The 16,731-nt window shown below is 43.9% G+C and overlaps 1 protein-coding gene across 1 annotated transcript in view; it reads left to right on the forward strand.

Annotated features, from left to right (window-relative positions):
- Nucleotides 1–16,731, forward strand: part of MTUS2 (microtubule associated scaffold protein 2) — a 415,310-nt gene that overhangs the window by 69,648 nt on the left and 328,931 nt on the right. The window contains exons 2-3 of the mRNA XM_032611616.1: nt 5,959–8,412; nt 13,228–13,468. Of these exons, the coding sequence (XP_032467507.1) occupies nt 6,202–8,412; nt 13,228–13,468 (2,452 nt within the window). The 5' untranslated portion in view covers nt 5,959–6,201. The remainder of the gene's footprint in view (nt 1–5,958; nt 8,413–13,227; nt 13,469–16,731) is intronic.

The raw sequence follows: 16,731 nt of genomic DNA on the forward strand, positions 1-16,731 counted from the left end.
TTAAAAGGCAAAAGCTGAAAACAACCTAAAGTCTGACAATGGGGGATTGGTGGGTAAATTATGGTAAAAGTGGTCATTAAAAATGATAAAGTATTTATTACATGTATTTATGTGGGGAGGTGTCTGAGATACACGGAGTATAAAACTGAAGGTAAAATACTCATTTCCTGAGTATTAAAAAAATCTGGGATACTACACATTAATCTCTGTTTCTTGGGGTGGGAGTCGGGGACTTTGGTATATTTTTTACTTTTTTTTTACACAATGAAGATCCATTTTTTTCCAAATAATTGGCAATCTAAGTATTTCCATTTGGGGAAAAAATCATTTAAGACAAACACAAAACAAAATAAATATTAAATATAATAGGCCCTATATTTTCTGAGTGAAATTCTGTTCTAGAAGGAAGGATTTGTTTCTTAAAGGAGAAGACAAATGCTTTTTGTTGGCAAATGCGAATGAGGCTGTTTTTGGAGAAACATGCAACATTTTAATTGGAGAAACTTAAAATATCAGTTAGTTTAATATTTTGCTTAAATGTCAGATTAGTCTAACCTTTGAAAAGTCAGGTTACCTCTTTTCCTGGCCCTTTATAAAGGGGGAAAGAGAGCATTTCGTTTATGTGTATATTCTTCTTGACTCTTTTTACTCAAGGTAAAATAAAAATAAAATAGCCTCTACTAGCTAAAAAAGAAATAAAAGGATGTTTTTCTGAACGCAGTTCTGATTATACATTAAGAGAAAATGTGATGTACTACTCATGATATGTACATAGATAAGGAGAGTGAAGCAGGCTCCATGGAGCGGTTATATTTTTAACATAATTTGGCACGTTTTCACAGGATTCAGCACCACGGATAGCTACAGAGTCCCAGAACATTTCGTTATCATCCCCCAACCAGTGATTCAACTTTTAATCATATTGCAGTGACACTGGACTTGTAAAGTTCATTCAGTCTGTGGTGCATCGAGTTTTAGACTATACCTATACCTATACCCGTTGAGAATAAACATATATAACATTATGAAACATATAAACATTATGAAATAGGACCCAGAACCCAGCTATTCCTAAATAATATGAATAAATAATATGAAATAGGACCAAGAGCCCGGCTATTCCTAAATGGTTACCATTGCCAAAAGCGTAGAAGAGTGATAACCACAAAACTTTCTAAAGCAGGTGAATCGATTGACTTGTATGTAAATGTTTGCAAGTCACTTCACATAAAACTATCCTTTTAAATGTGGTGGAACATCATAGACCTCAATATACGCTCATTCAAAATGTCAACTAAACTTTGAAAATTGGGATTTTGACTTTTTTGCATCATTATTTACCATTACATTTTGGGTTCATAGCCTATACATTTTTCTGTATCCCAGAGTTCTTCTGAAGGATTATTTATTGCATGGTAGGAATTGTAGCTGGAGCTTCTTTGGCAACTAAATTTTATTAAGTCAGATGGAATTGCCTTTACATTCAAAGGCACAGTGCTTGAATATTTATGTGAAAATTCACAACTGATAAAGCCTTCCACAGCAGACCTGGCAGCTCAGGAAGGCTGTATGCAGTATTTTTTCAATCTTTTAAAACACTTGCCTCCTTTTTTTTTTTTTTTTTTTTTTTTGCGGTACACGGGCCTCTCACTGCTGTGACCTCTCCCGTCACGGAACACAGGCTCCGGACGCGCAGGCCCAGCGGCCATGGCTCATGGACTTAGCCGCTCTGCGGCATGTGGGATCCTCCCGGACCGGGCACGAACTTGTGTCCCCTGCATCGGCAGGCGGACTCTCAACCACTGCACCACCAGGGAAGCCCTATAAGTCTGGATTTTTGCGATCATGTTTATGCTGGGGTGGGAGGGATGTTTATCTCAGTAGAGTACCCTGGAGTGAAATCCAGATCCAGAGAAAACCTCTTGCCCGTGTAGATTCTGTGACTGTCTTCTGGTGAAACAGTGGTGCTCTAGGGGGGAGGAGTGAATCTGTGCAAGAAGGGAAGGAAACAGGCAACATTACCTCCTGTATATAATTTTGCCTTTTATAATTGAAGAAGGCTTTAAAATTTGCTTTTCCTGTCTTGTGTGAGCTTCCTGTCCTTTTTTGGTTTCTGGTTTTGCTTTTCTCTCCTTGTTCTTATGATAGTGACTTTTCCTTTTATTCTCCCCTGTGATCTGTATAATTTCACCAATAGGCAGCTTTTCTTTTACGGCTTCCACTTTCTGCATGGATTTTCCTTTCCTGCCTCCATCCCTGCTCTGTCACATCTTAGCTGTGTGACTTTGGGAATGTTACCCTCTCTGTTGTCATTTCCTTACCTGGAGAGAGAGAGAAAAAAAGCAAGGAGATGTGAAGATCTGTTTCTGGAGGCCATTACAAATATTAAATCGTTTAACTTAAATTAAAATTAAAAATTAAATAAAAGTAATTACAATTTAAAACTTAAAATTTACAAACATGTATTAGTGCTGAGAATGATACTCGGCCCCTAGAAGGTTCTAGCTTTCCATCCTCTTCCCAATGAACAATGTTTAGTGTTTACTGACAGAGAACATCTGTTATGTAATTCTCAAATATTAAGGTACAACTCTTTCTAGCAAGATTTTACACCAGCTTGTCACTCTCTAGCAATCACATTGTGGATTGCGGTGTCTGAATGCTCCGGTTTGGTTTGTCACTACTGAGAAGAATGCATTTATTTCCTTCTTCCAGCCTCGATAGTTCAAACCCAAGAGGGCTCTTGGCTTCATGCTTATAATTCTGCCCACAGAGAATTAGAGATGCTTACTTTGCCTGGTTGGCTCACATTTATGGAATGTCTTGCTCTCCATGACTTTCCAGGACGCCCATTTCCCGACCCAGAGAGCACGGTGTTCTTTTAAACTGCTGTCTTAATGATTTGCCTACATGCTTTTTGTATTTCTGCCCAGAGGCACAAGGAAAGCACCTTGAAAACTGAATAATGAAAGAAATATGGATGCTTTGAGACTCCCCTCTGTATCAGGGAATGGAGGCTGGGATCAGAGTGTCAGCACCTTGGTTAGGCTTGAGGCTGGACCTGGGGGTACCACTGGCCTACTGAAGACAGGCCTGGAAGAAGGCAGAGAAGGAGAAAAAGAAAGCAGGGTCCAGGGCTGAAGGGGGTGGGAGGATGAGGACCTGAGTGCGACAGGGACAGAACGGAAGTGCGGCATAGCAGGGAGATGCAAGTGCAAACCTGTGCACAGGTGTGTGTATTTGGACAGGATTCTACGAACATGGGGAAAGGAATGGAAAGACCTAGATCAGGATGTCACTGTGCCTTGTGTGGGGGGCGGGGGAGGAGGAAGAAGGGGGAAATAAAAAAATAACTGACCAAAACCCAGCTTATAGGAAATGATGTCATTTATGGAAAACGTACATGCTTATGTACAGATGCAAACAAATGAAAGGAAAAGAGAGCTCCATCAGCTGGGTTCTTAAGGGTGCCCATGGGAGGCTGTCAAGTGAAAAGTTAAGTTGGGAAGATGGGGGCTGGGATGGAGAGGAGCGTGAGGGTGGCTGCAAGTTATTGGTGGTTTTTCGGTCCTTTGGTTTTCTTGTTTATTATGTTATTTTGTTTTATAATAGACACATACAAATGTACATATATGTAGATATATATATGGCATATATACACATGTACATGTTTAGTATATGTACAAATGTACACGTATGTGTGGATATATAGACACACACACACTCCTTTGAATGTGTGAAGTAGCATATGAAACGATGAAGGGAAGACAACTGGGTTGCCACGTAACCTATTTTGGTAGAAACGTAACAGTCTCCCGTGTAATGTGCGTGTGCACTTGTGCATGTTTGCACGAAGCAGAGGAAGGCGTGGAAGGCGGCTGTTCACTTTGATTCCCCACTGGGGGAATTGGGTACGAGGCAGAACCTTGTTACTTTTAAAGTCTCCCATCCCCAGGGCCTAATGAATGCATTCACCGTAGTGGATAAAACAGTGTTAGCCTTGAGTGGTTTACTGATGATCTGTGAGGCTACTTTGGTAGAAATTTAAATACTTTATTAGAGTTTAATCTCTATCAGGGCAGAAATAACATTGATCTTCATCATTCATCTTGTCATGGATTCATTCACTCATGCTAAGAGTACATATTAAGTGCCATATAGATAGATAGATAGATAGATAGATGTATGTGCCAGGTATTTAACAATATTTTCTTTGATGCCTAGCACATTTGAAGTTCTCTTTTTTAAGTAAAAATATAGGGTTTTTGAAAGTTCATCATAGAAGGACCTGATCTAGTGGATCAGGAAGGCTTCCTGGAGGAAGTGGCATTTAAGCTGCAAACTGAAGACTAAACGGGAGTTTGTTGGGTGAGGTCAGGGGAGGATTCCATATTCCATGCAGATGGAAGGGTATGTGCAAAGGGCCCTGAAGCAGGGAGAAAGGAACATGGTAACGTGAGGAATGAGGAGTGTGGCTGCAGCCTAGTAAAGGAAAGGATGAGAGGAAATGAGGCTAGAAAGGTATGTAGGGGCTGGATCATCCAGGACTCGCAGGCTACTAGAATTTCCTCCAACTTTTTATTTTGAAAAGTGTCAAACCTATACCAAGGTTGCAGGTGTAGTCGAGTGGATCACCTGGATTTTCAAATTGCTAACATTTTTCCATGTTTGTGTGCTCTCTCTCTCTCTTTCACACACACACACATGCACATTTTTCTCTTTGCTGACCGTTTGAGAGTAAGTTACAGACAACATGTCATGTTAAAAAGCATGTCAGGGCTTCCCTGGTGGCGCAGTGGTTGAGAGTCTGCCTGCTGATGCAGAGGACACAGGTTCGTGCCCCGGTCCGGGAGGATCCCACATGTCGCGGAGTGGCTGGGCCCGTGAGCCATGGCCGTTGAGCCTGCGCGTCCGGAGCCTGTGCTCCGCAATGGGAGAGGCCACAACAGTGAGAGGCCCGCGTACTGCAAAAAAAAAAAAAAAAAAAAAAAAAAAAGCATGTCATGTTTAATATCATGTATCTTCCAGGAACACAGATTATCTCTGGTATAATTGTGATACTGTTACACACCCAAGAAAGTTAACATTGATAAAGTACCTTTACCCAATAGATTGTCCATATTTAAATCTTCAATTGTCCCAGTGTTCTCTGCTAACTTTTTTAAAACTCCAGGATCCAGCAAGGATCATGCATTGTGTGCAGATGTCCTTTGGTGTTTGGGGGGCAGGTGTAGCCCAGCTATTTTGTAGAATGCCCACCAATTTAAATTTGCCTGATTATTTCCTCATGATTAAACTCAGGTTGAACATTTACAGCAGGGATACTCTCCTAGGGGATGTGAGGCCTGAGAACTCCCTAACATCCGGATCACATGATAGCACTTTCCATAATGATGATGTTACATTTGATGGTGTCTACCAGCTTTCTCCATTGTACACATGAAATTTTCCTTTGTAAGAAATAAAATTATCTGGAGGGTGGTGCTTTAAGATTCTGTAAATATCCTGTTCCCCAACAATTTTGCACTCAGTGATTTTAGCAACTATCGGCATCCCTCATCCAAGATAATTATTACTCTGGTGAATACAAAGTGGTGATTTTTCTGATTGTCTAATTTTTTGTATATTAGTTGGTATTCTGTGAAGAAGAGCCTTCCTTTCTCCTCCGCTCCTTTTAATCAGTATCAGTATGAACCTGTGAATTTTTAAAATACAAATTTAAGATTTACTGTGTATTTATAATCCACTTCTAACATGAATCGTTTTGATGTTGCAGTTTCCCATATTTGGCCAGCAGGAGCCCCTGTCTAAAAAGGCTTTTGAGAAGTAGTACCTGGATTGAGTGAATGAAGTAATAGTAGGAAAGTGATGAATAAATCTGTGTTTACCATGCTTTTTTTTTCTCCCGAGACTCTATATCTGTCAATCTAGCGCGCTTTTCTTTTTATTTCTCTCTAGGTCTCATGGGCTAATTGGCTCTCGTTCAGCTGGAACCTAACAGAGAAGTCATCCTGCTGTGTATCAAGACAATGCCCAGTTTTAAAACTGCTCTGAAAATGATGAAGACAGGATCGCCCAGTGATGCTGTCAGGGGGCAACAAGCAGCTTGAGAATTCCCTGTTCACCAGGTAGCAGCTTGAAGGAAGCCCCTTTCCATTAAGGAGGACTGCATGGCAGGCAGCCCCCACTGAAGGCCGGAAAATGAGTGTCCCGGCGGCTCCTAAGAAATCATGTTACACTGAGTTACGGGACAACAGAAATGGAGTGAAAAACAACAATGAGAGCGTCCTAAGTCTGGGAGACACCAATGCCAACCCCGTCATGTTGGAGGTCAGCTCCTCTCCTGATGAGCCTGTGACGTGTGCCCTGACAGATGAAATTGGAAATGCAAATTCAAGGGGGCCAGAAAGTAGTACCCGTGTCCAGAAGGAGTTTCACCCCCTTCAGGGCTTTTCGAAGGCATCTCAGGTTGGCCCTGCCAGCCTGAAGGATTTTAAATTTTCTCCGATGGCTCAGAGAGAACGGAATGAAGAGCCCATGCTGGAGAGAGGCACAGATCCCCTGCAGGCCCCTCGGGGTCTTCAGGGACAATGTCAATCAAGTTGGAGGACTGTCACAGGTGAGGCCAGCCCAGAGGTTTCGGCTCAGAGGGGGGTTGACGTTCCCCGGCATGTTCCCAAGGATAAGTTGGCCAAGACCCTTGACAATGCGGAATTGAGGAGGCAGTCTCTGGAGAGAGCCGGCAGCTCTGCCGTAGCAGTGGACATGCTTACCAAGGAGTGGGCTGGGGGTCTGGCCTGGCCGCTTCCACAGCCTGCAGTGCTGGGGTCCCCAGAAGCCCCCCGTCCGGTACCCAGTGGTGGGGAGGGGCCGCAGAAGATGGGGGCAGCGCCTTCTCCAGGGCTGGCTTGTCTTCCAGCTGATGGTACCTCAGAGGGAAAGAGCTCACGTCATCCTAAACCATCTACCTCAGTAATCAAGGAGACCACCCCCTTAGAGACCCAGCCGGATGGGGGACAGGTACCCAAAGTTAGCACCCAGAGCACAGAGCCTTCCGCCCACCCAGAGTGCGCTCCCAGTTCCTCTCCAGCCTCGAGAGACGTCCTGAGGAAGCCAGAAGCACAGCTAGGTCAGGGAAAGCCCGAGCCCGAGATGGAGCTGAAACGTGTGCAGCTCAGGGCCGCGCAGGAGCTCCAGTCCACCCAGGCGGACGGGCTGGAATGTCCTCAGGAGGATGGCGTGTCATCCCCAGGGAGAAAGGAGCCGTGTACAGAGGGAGCACAGCAGGAAGCCTCGGCTGCGGCACACAGCGGGCCCCACCCGCCGGGTATGGGAAGAGGCAGGGGCGAGCAGGAAAAGAGAGGTGAGGAGGGGTCTCTCCAGACCACCCCCAAGCCGAGCCCCGCTTCCTCGGGAGCTGCTGGGCATCAGCCCGTGGGCAGAAGTTCACCAAGTGCAGCTAGGAAACTGGGTGAAGCCCCATCCAGCAGCGTTTCACCCAGGGATGGTCACGTCGCTTTTGTTCCTGGTGATCTGACTGACAGCAGGCCCTCAGGTGCCAGCGAGGAGAGAGGGGTTTTGGGTGGTGGGAACGGGGACGGCGCTACGGTTTTTAATTCAGATCGTTCTGTTGGAGAGAGTGGAACTGGGGTCCCTGAGCCCCCCGACCCTCCAAGCAGCAGCTCAGAAGCCGGGGAAAGCACAGAGATCGCTACATCCGTTGCTGAGACTAGGAACCGTCTAGAGACTGCAGTGAAGACTGAAAGCACCCCCCAAGTAAGGGCAGATTCTCTTCCCGGAGTCCCAGCGCCGCTCCACCCAGAGACAACCGTGAATGTGGCCCGGCAGCCCGTGCAACCCAGCAGCCGTTTTCCGGACTTGGGTGCCTTGAATGTGGACGCGGGGGTCCCCCTGGCTGCCCCGCCTTCTGCCAACAGCTCCAGGTTGTCACACGCTTCCCTGAAAGTGCCTGACAAGAACCCCTGCCCTGGTGGGATCCCCAAGCCTGGCCTCACCCGTCCCGAGGACACACCCACCTCACAGGAGGGAACGGAGGGCCCCCAGGTTGAAAAGACGGAAGAAAGGGCGGATCCCCGGCCCCTCGTTATGCCCAAGCCCAAGCACGTGAGGCCCAAGATCATCACCTACATCCGGAGGAGCCCTCAGGCCCTCGGCCAGGTGGACGCGTCTCTGGTTCCCGTGGGGCTACCTTACGCCCCGCCCTCGTGTAACATGCCTCTCCCCAAAGAGGAGAAGGCGGCAGGTGGAGACCTGAAGCCGGCCGCCAGCCTCTATGACAAGTTCAAGCCAGACCTGCAGAGGCCCCGGGTGTTCAGCTCCGGACTGGTGGTGTCTGGGATCAAGCCACCGGGACACCCCTTCAGTCAAATGAGTGAAAAGTTTTTACAGGAGGTAAGAGAATGTCACTCTGATACAGTCTATAAGTTGAACGTCCTAAAGTTTGTTGTGTATTTTCTATGAATGGTGAAAACAGAATTTCCTCTCTTGGCAAATTGCAGACTCTGATGGATGCGCTTGTACAGAAATGGAAGGTTTTAGCTAGAGGAGGTCGTAGGCGAATGGACACTTTCGATGAGAAGAGTTTGACGATCAGATGAGATGGAGCTAACGTCTGAAGAGAGTCATTTAAATTCTACCTGACATAATGCACAAAGGTTAGATAGGTGTGCATTCAAACCGGCTTCCTTGCTTAAATAAGGGAGCATAATTCTTCTAGGTCAATGGAAAAAAATCCAAAATAAATATATTGTTCAAATTAGTCAGACTTCATCCTGTGAGGGGGAGTATTTCCCTTCTGGGAGAATCTTGTATTCGTCCATGTCAAGAGCACAGTGAGTAGAAAATAATGTGTTAGGCATGGGCTCTGTTTTAAGTCAGAACAGTAATTACAACTAGCATTTAGTTGAGTGTCTACTATGCATTGGGCCCACATGACATCACATTTAATCTTTGCCGGTCTTCACTAATCCTTGCAGTGATTCTCTGGAGGGTGGGATTGTGGTTCTTTTCATTGTTCAGGTGAGGAAGCAGACTTGGAGAGCTCTGAGTCACTCATCCAAGGCAGCAAAACAAGGACAGCACTGAGATTCTCACGCACACCCACCCAGTTTCCTCACTCTGTGGCCCCTCTCAGTACTGGGGTGCTATGGCGAGTTGTGCTCCCAGAGCTCAGAAAGAAGGTTTTCTCTGGATGCAGTCTCATGGCAGCCAGTGATCAATTAAGAGGAAAGCAGCATCAGATCGTTTCTCTCCCTGACACCCTCCGCGTCTGCTCAGGCCACTCAGAACACGGGCTGGAGCCTATAGGATGCTCAGCTGTTAGGATGCACTCGATCTGGCTCCTTTACTTCCCGACCACCTCTCCTTCCTCCACTCTCTCTCTCCCTCTGCTGCCTCAGGGCCTTTGCACTTCCCTCTGCTCAGAATATTCTTCTCCCAGATATCTGAATGTCTTTCTCCTTCACGTTCTTTAGGTCTCTGTTCAATGATCACTTCATTGGAGACTTTCATTTGTAACAGTTCATTAAATAAAGTAATTTTCTACCCTCCCCCCGCCCCCAAACAAAAAGATACCCTAGATTTTTCTCTGCAAAACACAATTGTGAAAGAAACTTTATTTGGAGATGTAGGCAAAAATCCTGTTACTGTTCTATCTCTTTGACCCTTCTTAATTTTTTTGTGTATGTTTCCTTTCTTTGTTGCTTCCACTCTCTCCATAAAATATACAGTAATGTCTATATTAGATGCACATGCCCCCGGATATTGTCTATTCTTAATCCTGTAGAAGCCACCCCAAGTCTCCAGGAGTCGGGGCAGTATGAGTGTGCAGCTTTAGTAGTGCTGAGGGATTTGGGGAGACCCCGTTGGTGTGGGGACAGCAGGGCCACTGTGCGCCAGCCGCTCTGAGGACCACTTCCTGCTGTAATCAGAGCGTTCGAGGCCCAGGTCCTCTCCTCAGGCTACAGGATAGAGCAGAGAAGCCCCAGGGGTTGTGCTGGGCTCATTTCTGCAGTAGTCTCTAATCACAAGTGGAGAATGGGCTGGCCTTTGCCCTTTGCTCCTGTAGCTGTGACTTGGTGTAACCCAGAGAGTCCCTCTCCTGTGTTCAGCCCCCAGAAGTGGCTCTGAAGGTCATCGTGGGTCTAGTCATGCCAGGAGGATAAAATGCGCTGACTTGTTCAGACTGCTTTCTGCTCTCAGCTATCCTGAGGCCTCTGGGACACTCCCTCCTATTGACTTCTTGGGGGAATCCTTTTTATTTTTTTTTAAAATTTATTAATTAATTTATTTAGTTTTGGCTGTGTTGGATCTTCGTTTCTGTGCGAGGGCTTTCTCTAGTTGCGGCGAGTGGGGGCCACTCTTCATCGCGGTGCGCGGGCCTCTCACTATCCCGGCCTCTCTTGTTGCGGAGCATGGGCTCCAGACGTGCAGGCTCAGTAGTTGTGGCTCACGGGCCTAGTTGCTCCGCGGCATGTGGGATCCTCCCAGACCAGGGCTCGAACCCGTGTCCCCTGCATCGGCAGGTGGATTCTCAACCACTGCGCCACCAGGGAAGCCCGGGAATCCTTTTAATTACTGGTGTAAGTGGGGGGAAGGGAGCAAGAGTGAGAGGACCCGGTGAGCTTGTGTGCTTACAGCATACGGGTGTGTGATTAGGGCTGAACCCTGCTGCTCCTCCCTGGTACCGCCTCATCACTGTAGGACACTGTGCCTGTCAGAGCTCTCCAGAGAAACAGATTGTACATACAGGTATGTATATGTATGTATCTTTCTATCTGTTGAGACTTTAAGGAATTGGTGCATGCAGTTGTGGAGACTGGCAAGTCCAAAATATGCAGGGTGGGCTGGCAGGCTGGAGACCTAGGGAAGAGTTGATGCTGCAGTTTAAATTCAAAAGCCATCTGCTGGGAGATTTCCCTCTTCTTTAAGGGAGGTCTTTTTCTATTAAGGCCTTCAACTGACTGGACGAGGCCCACCCACGTGATGAAGAGTAATCTGCTTTATTCAAGGTCTGCTGAATTAAATGTTGATCTCATCTGAAAAACAGCACTAGAGAAACATCTAGGATAATCTTTAACCACGTATCTGGGTGACGTGGCCTATCACGTTGGCAAAGTGAGCCGTCACAAGCCCTCTCCTTGCAGTAGCTTCTCAGTGAAGCCTCTGCATTTGCCCCATTGTCTCCCCAGCCTGCCGTCCCCTGAGAACAGGACAGGGCAGATAGGAAGAGGGACAGTCCAGTAAGAACTTAGTTGTTTGTGGTGTGTGCCTTGATGGGTTTTAGGAGTTTGTTTGAAATCACAAGGATTCTTTAGTTTCAGAATTATTTCTTTAAAACTACTGCATTAGAGAAAGAGGGAAAAAACCCATTGGGGGTTAATCTCACTGTGTTTATGACTGTACGGTGATACCTGCCGTGTTCTGTCAAAGATGAAAGAAAAGAGTGTGAAGCCTTTTGTAGACTCTCGTTTTATTAAAAATGCGTAGATTAGGCATCTAAGGAGTACTTTTCACCTTTTCAAAGAATTTTTTATCTTACCAGAGACAAATTACCCCACAAAATGGCAGGCATCGAGGTTCCTGAAATTGTTAAGGTCGTTTTCAAATGATGGAATGATGGATTTTGACCCCTGAAACCTATACAGTTTGAAAGAACAGAATAATTACTAAGAGAAGACCTTGCAATCCTAAAATCCTGATAGATGTAGGTTAGAAATGATAATAATTTCTTCATGGGAGCACCTGCTAACAGCAGTGAGCAGTGACACAAAACACTTAAGACACTAAAATAAAAAAAAATTGAGCAAATATGAGTATAATAGAAAAACCAAAGATTGACAGTAAGAGAGTAAGTAGAAAATGGTAAAAATTTTATCAGAGAGCAGATGTACTTTCACAGGAATATAATTTGCTGGGGCCTGAGTTCCATCTACGTACTACAGCAATCACGCATGTTTTACAATGTGATTATGATAAAACTTTAAAGGCCTCATCTTCTGTTTCAATAACGTCAATTTAAGGAGAACTTCTTATCTATTTCATCATTAAAAGAGTATTAAATTAAGGGTTTATCTCTTCAACAGCCTGGATCAAAGCTTTATACCCCTATTAAAGAATATTGTTAAATGCCTGTGATTCCTGCATAGAGGTCTGACACGTAACATGTATTATGATTTAGAGCAGAGTTAGTTGACATCTATGCCTTTTCATACATAGCCTCTGGCACGTTTTTTTTATCTTAAAGGAAATAAGATTATTTCGTTGTCTTTTTTTTTTTTTTTTTAACATGAAGAAACACTGATACTATGAACAGGCTTTGTGAGTACAGAATTGCATATATAAAAGGTAGCCATCAATTGTATTCTAATCCAAACTGTTAATCACAGGCAACAGTAACATGATGTTATGTTGTTAGATTCAGGAAAGAATGAAACATGATTCCTTTATTTAATAGATGTTTGTTGATTTCAGCTCTGTGCTAGACATTGTTCTAGGTGCTATGAATTCAGCAGTCAGCAAGACTCTGCCCCAAAACTTCCATTCTAGTGAAACTTGCTCAGACATTCCTGGAGGCAACACCTTACTAGGGAAGACAAGCAGAGGTAATTCACAGTCTCTCATTTTTAATTATGTAAAAAGAATGTAGAAGCCTGAAAACACATCTTTCCATTAACTTCTCTATTCTTCCAAATAACCTTTTCCCCCTCATTAACAACGCATATTTTATTTCCTAAGTAGCCTAATACTTAACATAAATTGATAAGGTTCATCAACTTATTGTAAGACTAGGCCACCAGGAAAACTGTGCCTTTTCTCCTTAGGAATAATGAGACTGTCATAGTTCCGTGAACATTTGCTAAATACTTTCCTTGCGTCATTGACGTTTTCCGTTTATAGATTAACTACTTGCATAAATTCCAGTGATTTTGTAGTGATCAAATTTAAAAATCTGTTGGAGGGAATTCTTTTTCCTCCCAGCGATATGTAGATTCATAGGGTATTAAAACCAGCATAGACCTAAGGGATCATCCAATTGTTGTCAACTTAGAGATGAAGACATTGGGCCCAGAGAAGGTAACACATGGGTGATGAAGCAGCTCAGTGGTTCCAGAGTGGTCACTGTTGGAGCCTTGGTCTCCGGACCAGGTTCAGCACTCATCCTGTGATGTGCGGTTCTCTGAATGAGCTTCTTGTCATTTACCATAGGTTACAGAACGCCCTGGAAAAGAAGAATTTTGTTCTCCTCCCTATACTCACTACGAAGTTCCTCCAACTTTCTATCGATCGGCCATGCTCCTTAAGCCCCAGTTGGGATTGGGTGCGATGTCACGTTTACCATCTGCCAAGAGCAGGATCCTGATCGCGAGCCAGAGGTCTTCAGCGAGTGCCATTCACCCACCGGGAACCATAGCGGCAGCTGCCAGCCTCTACAGTTCCGACCCTGCAGGTAACCAATGCCACAGGGACTGCTTTTTCCTGCTGTACTTTTAAATAGTAATCGCATAAAGTGATGGTAACTGTCTAAGGTATGAATGCCTCTCCTTCTTTAAAAGAGCCTTTTTTCTGTTCTTCCATCTGATTGTAGATACAGACATTTGTCAAGACTCATCTATCTGCAACTGTCATTCTCCATGTCACCCTCAAAACGATGGCCCTTGTGACCACCACCTCATTTCTTGTAGTTTCTCCTATACACGTACTTTCTCTGATACATCCTATAGACTAGGGTTCAGAAAGGGCCAGATAGTAAATATTTTAGGCCTTCTGGGCCATAATGGTCTGTATTGTAATTACTTAGCATGAAAGTAGCCATAGACAGTCCGTGAATGTGTGGGTGCAGCTGTGTTTCAACACAACTTATTTTACAAAAACATACAGGCACACCTTGGGTGTGCCTGCAGTTCTGGTTCCAGACCACTGCAGTGGAGCAAATATTGCAATAAAGAGAGTCATACGAGTTTTTGGTTTCCCAGCACATGTAAAAGTTATGTTCACGCTATACTGGAGTCTGTTAAGTGTGCCATAGCATTATGTCTACAAAAACAATGTATCCACCTTAATTAAAAAATATTTTATTTATAAAAAATCCTAACCATCATCTGAGCCTTCAGCAAGTCGTGGTAGTAACGTTAGAGATGACTGATCACAGATCGGTATAACAAGCATAATAATAATTTAAAAGTTTGAAATATCATGAGAATTACCAAAATGTGACACCAGCAACACAACGTGAGCAAATGCTGTTGGAAAAATGGTGCCGACAGACTCGCTGGAGGCAGGGTTGCCTCAAACCTTCAATTTGTAAAAAACGCAGTACCTGTGAAGTGTGGTAAAATGAGGTATACCTGTAGCGGGCTGGGTTTGGCCTCCGGGCTGTAGTGTGTCAGGGAGACCTTTCTGCAGTACAGCCGTGGCCGTATCTCTCTTTTCAGCTGTTCACACGTCTTGAGCGCCCCATCCCAGCCCCATTCTCCTGCTCTGCAGTGGCTGGCCCGTGTCCTCTCCTGATGCTCTCTGCACTTCTCTGTTTTCCTCTCTCCATCCCTTCTTCTGCTCATGCGGTTTCCTCTAGGTTTTATGTCTTATTTTATTATAGAAATAATATATACCCCTTGTCAAAAACTTTGAATATAGAAAAATATGAAGAAGAAAGTAATTGTACTTATATTTTTAGCATCCAGCCCAGAGTTAATATTATGGAAAATTTTCTTCCCGTGTGTTTCTTTCTATGCATTTTTAAGTAGTTGAGTTAATACTGGACGTGAATTTTGTTTTTCCTAGTAATATCATATTGTAGGCATTTCCTATGCCATCAATGTTTCAGAAATATTTTAATGGCCACGTAAGGTTCTGTTTTGTTCACTTATTCATTGATTTAACAAATTCTGGATACTTATTAGGTGCCAGAAGGTGTAACTTGAGGACTGCAGCAGTAAACAGAGGACTCCTGCCTTTGCACAACTTAGTCTAATGGATGAAATAGACAATAAAAAGAGAAATTCATAATTGGAAATTGTGATAAGTGTCGGGAAAGCAAGAAGCACAGTGTTTTGAGAAATTGCAACCAGGAGAGTGCTATATGGATGGGACAGAGGTGCTTCAGGGGCAGCCTCTCTGAGGAAGTGGGAAGAATGCATGGGGAATAATACCAGAAGTTATTCATGGAAGTTGGGTTCTGCTTATTCTACACTATCTTCAATAATGTTGCAATTTGAATCTTTGTACTTATTTGTCTTCTTTCATATTGTTTTCTCAGAATAGATTATTTGAAGTTTAATTATTGGATAAATACATATCCAAACATTTTTTAAGACTGACTTGTTTTCTAGAAAATGCATAGTAATTATTTTCACACTAGAGTTTCTTGAAGGTGCTTCTCTTTGCCACACCCTTGCCAGGATTGAGTATTACCATTATTATTACTCCTCCTCTTATTATTATTATTGCATTTCTTTTATTATTAGTGGAAGGGAACTTTTTTTTACCTGTTTGCCATTTTGTGATTTGTCATTTACTCAGGTAATAACTGATGGTCTTAATGGCTAGTTGTTTTCTTGGTAAGCCCTTCTATAAAAAATCAAATTATTTTTTAATGGTTCCCATGGTGTATGTATATTTTGATGGATCTACCTGCTGTTACATAGCTGCTACAGGTCAATTATGTGTTCAGTCACTCATTCAACAATGAGTACTGTGGGACTGTTACATGTCAGCATTTTTCTAGGTGTGGGCATAAAGCAGTGGCAACAGGCAAAAATCCTTGCCCCTGTTTTAGAATTTTAGGATGGGGGTAGGCAAACTTTTTTTTTTTTTTTTTTTTTAGTGAATAAATAAAGCACATGGTCTATTGAGAGAAATCACTAGTATTGAAGAAAATGAGACATTAGAGAAGGGGGAATTTGGGATTTGGGCCAAGAAGGAGGGAGATTCCAATTTTAAATAGGATGGCTGGAAAAGGCCTCCCTGAGCGATGACCTTTAAGCCAGTCCCCAAAGGAAGGGAGGGAGGGAAGAGTCAGTGCAAAGGCCCTGGGGTGGCAAGAAGGCCAGGGAGGCTGGAGCAGAGTAAGTAGCGGGAAGAGTGGTTGGGGAGGAGAGTAGAGGGGTGGCTGGCATTGAGGGAACTTGCAGAAGGCCTAAGAAGGTCATAAGGATGTGACTGTTAGTCTGAGTGAGAAGACCATTGGAGGCTTTGGAAGTAGGGCAGTGTGATCTGAGTTTTGTGGCGGGTTGAGAGCACGCTCTAAGGGGACAGTTTGTCTGCATATCTCCCTCCCCTTTGCCCCACACATTCTCACTGCCTCTGACTCTCCAAGCTTTGATCTCTGTGTCTTCAACTCACTGTGACGGACAGACTGTCTTTGAGTTCCTCCCTCCTGGGCGGTTGTTGTACAGTTTCTGAAAACATTAGTTTTATATATTTTGTTTCATTTTGTAATTGTTTATGGCAGTTTCCATATCAATTAAATCTTTATGGGTGAAGTTGCTTTTACATATTCATCAGAGATTGTTGACGTCAGATTATGTTTATTGTAGCTAATGAGAAAGCTTTCTGTTTTGTGTTTGCTCTTTTAGTTTCAGACTGTAATGGTTGTTTGGGTTTTTTTTGTTATTCCTTTAAGAATACTTTTAAAATGTTTCTATATATGGTCGTATTTTGTTTGCAATCTGTGTTTAGCTTTGTGCCTGGCATCACATATTCAGCACGTTG

Source organism: Phocoena sinus, chromosome 18, assembly GCF_008692025.1.
Source record: "Phocoena sinus isolate mPhoSin1 chromosome 18, mPhoSin1.pri, whole genome shotgun sequence".
In the NCBI taxonomy this organism is placed as follows: domain Eukaryota; kingdom Metazoa; phylum Chordata; class Mammalia; order Artiodactyla; family Phocoenidae; genus Phocoena; species Phocoena sinus.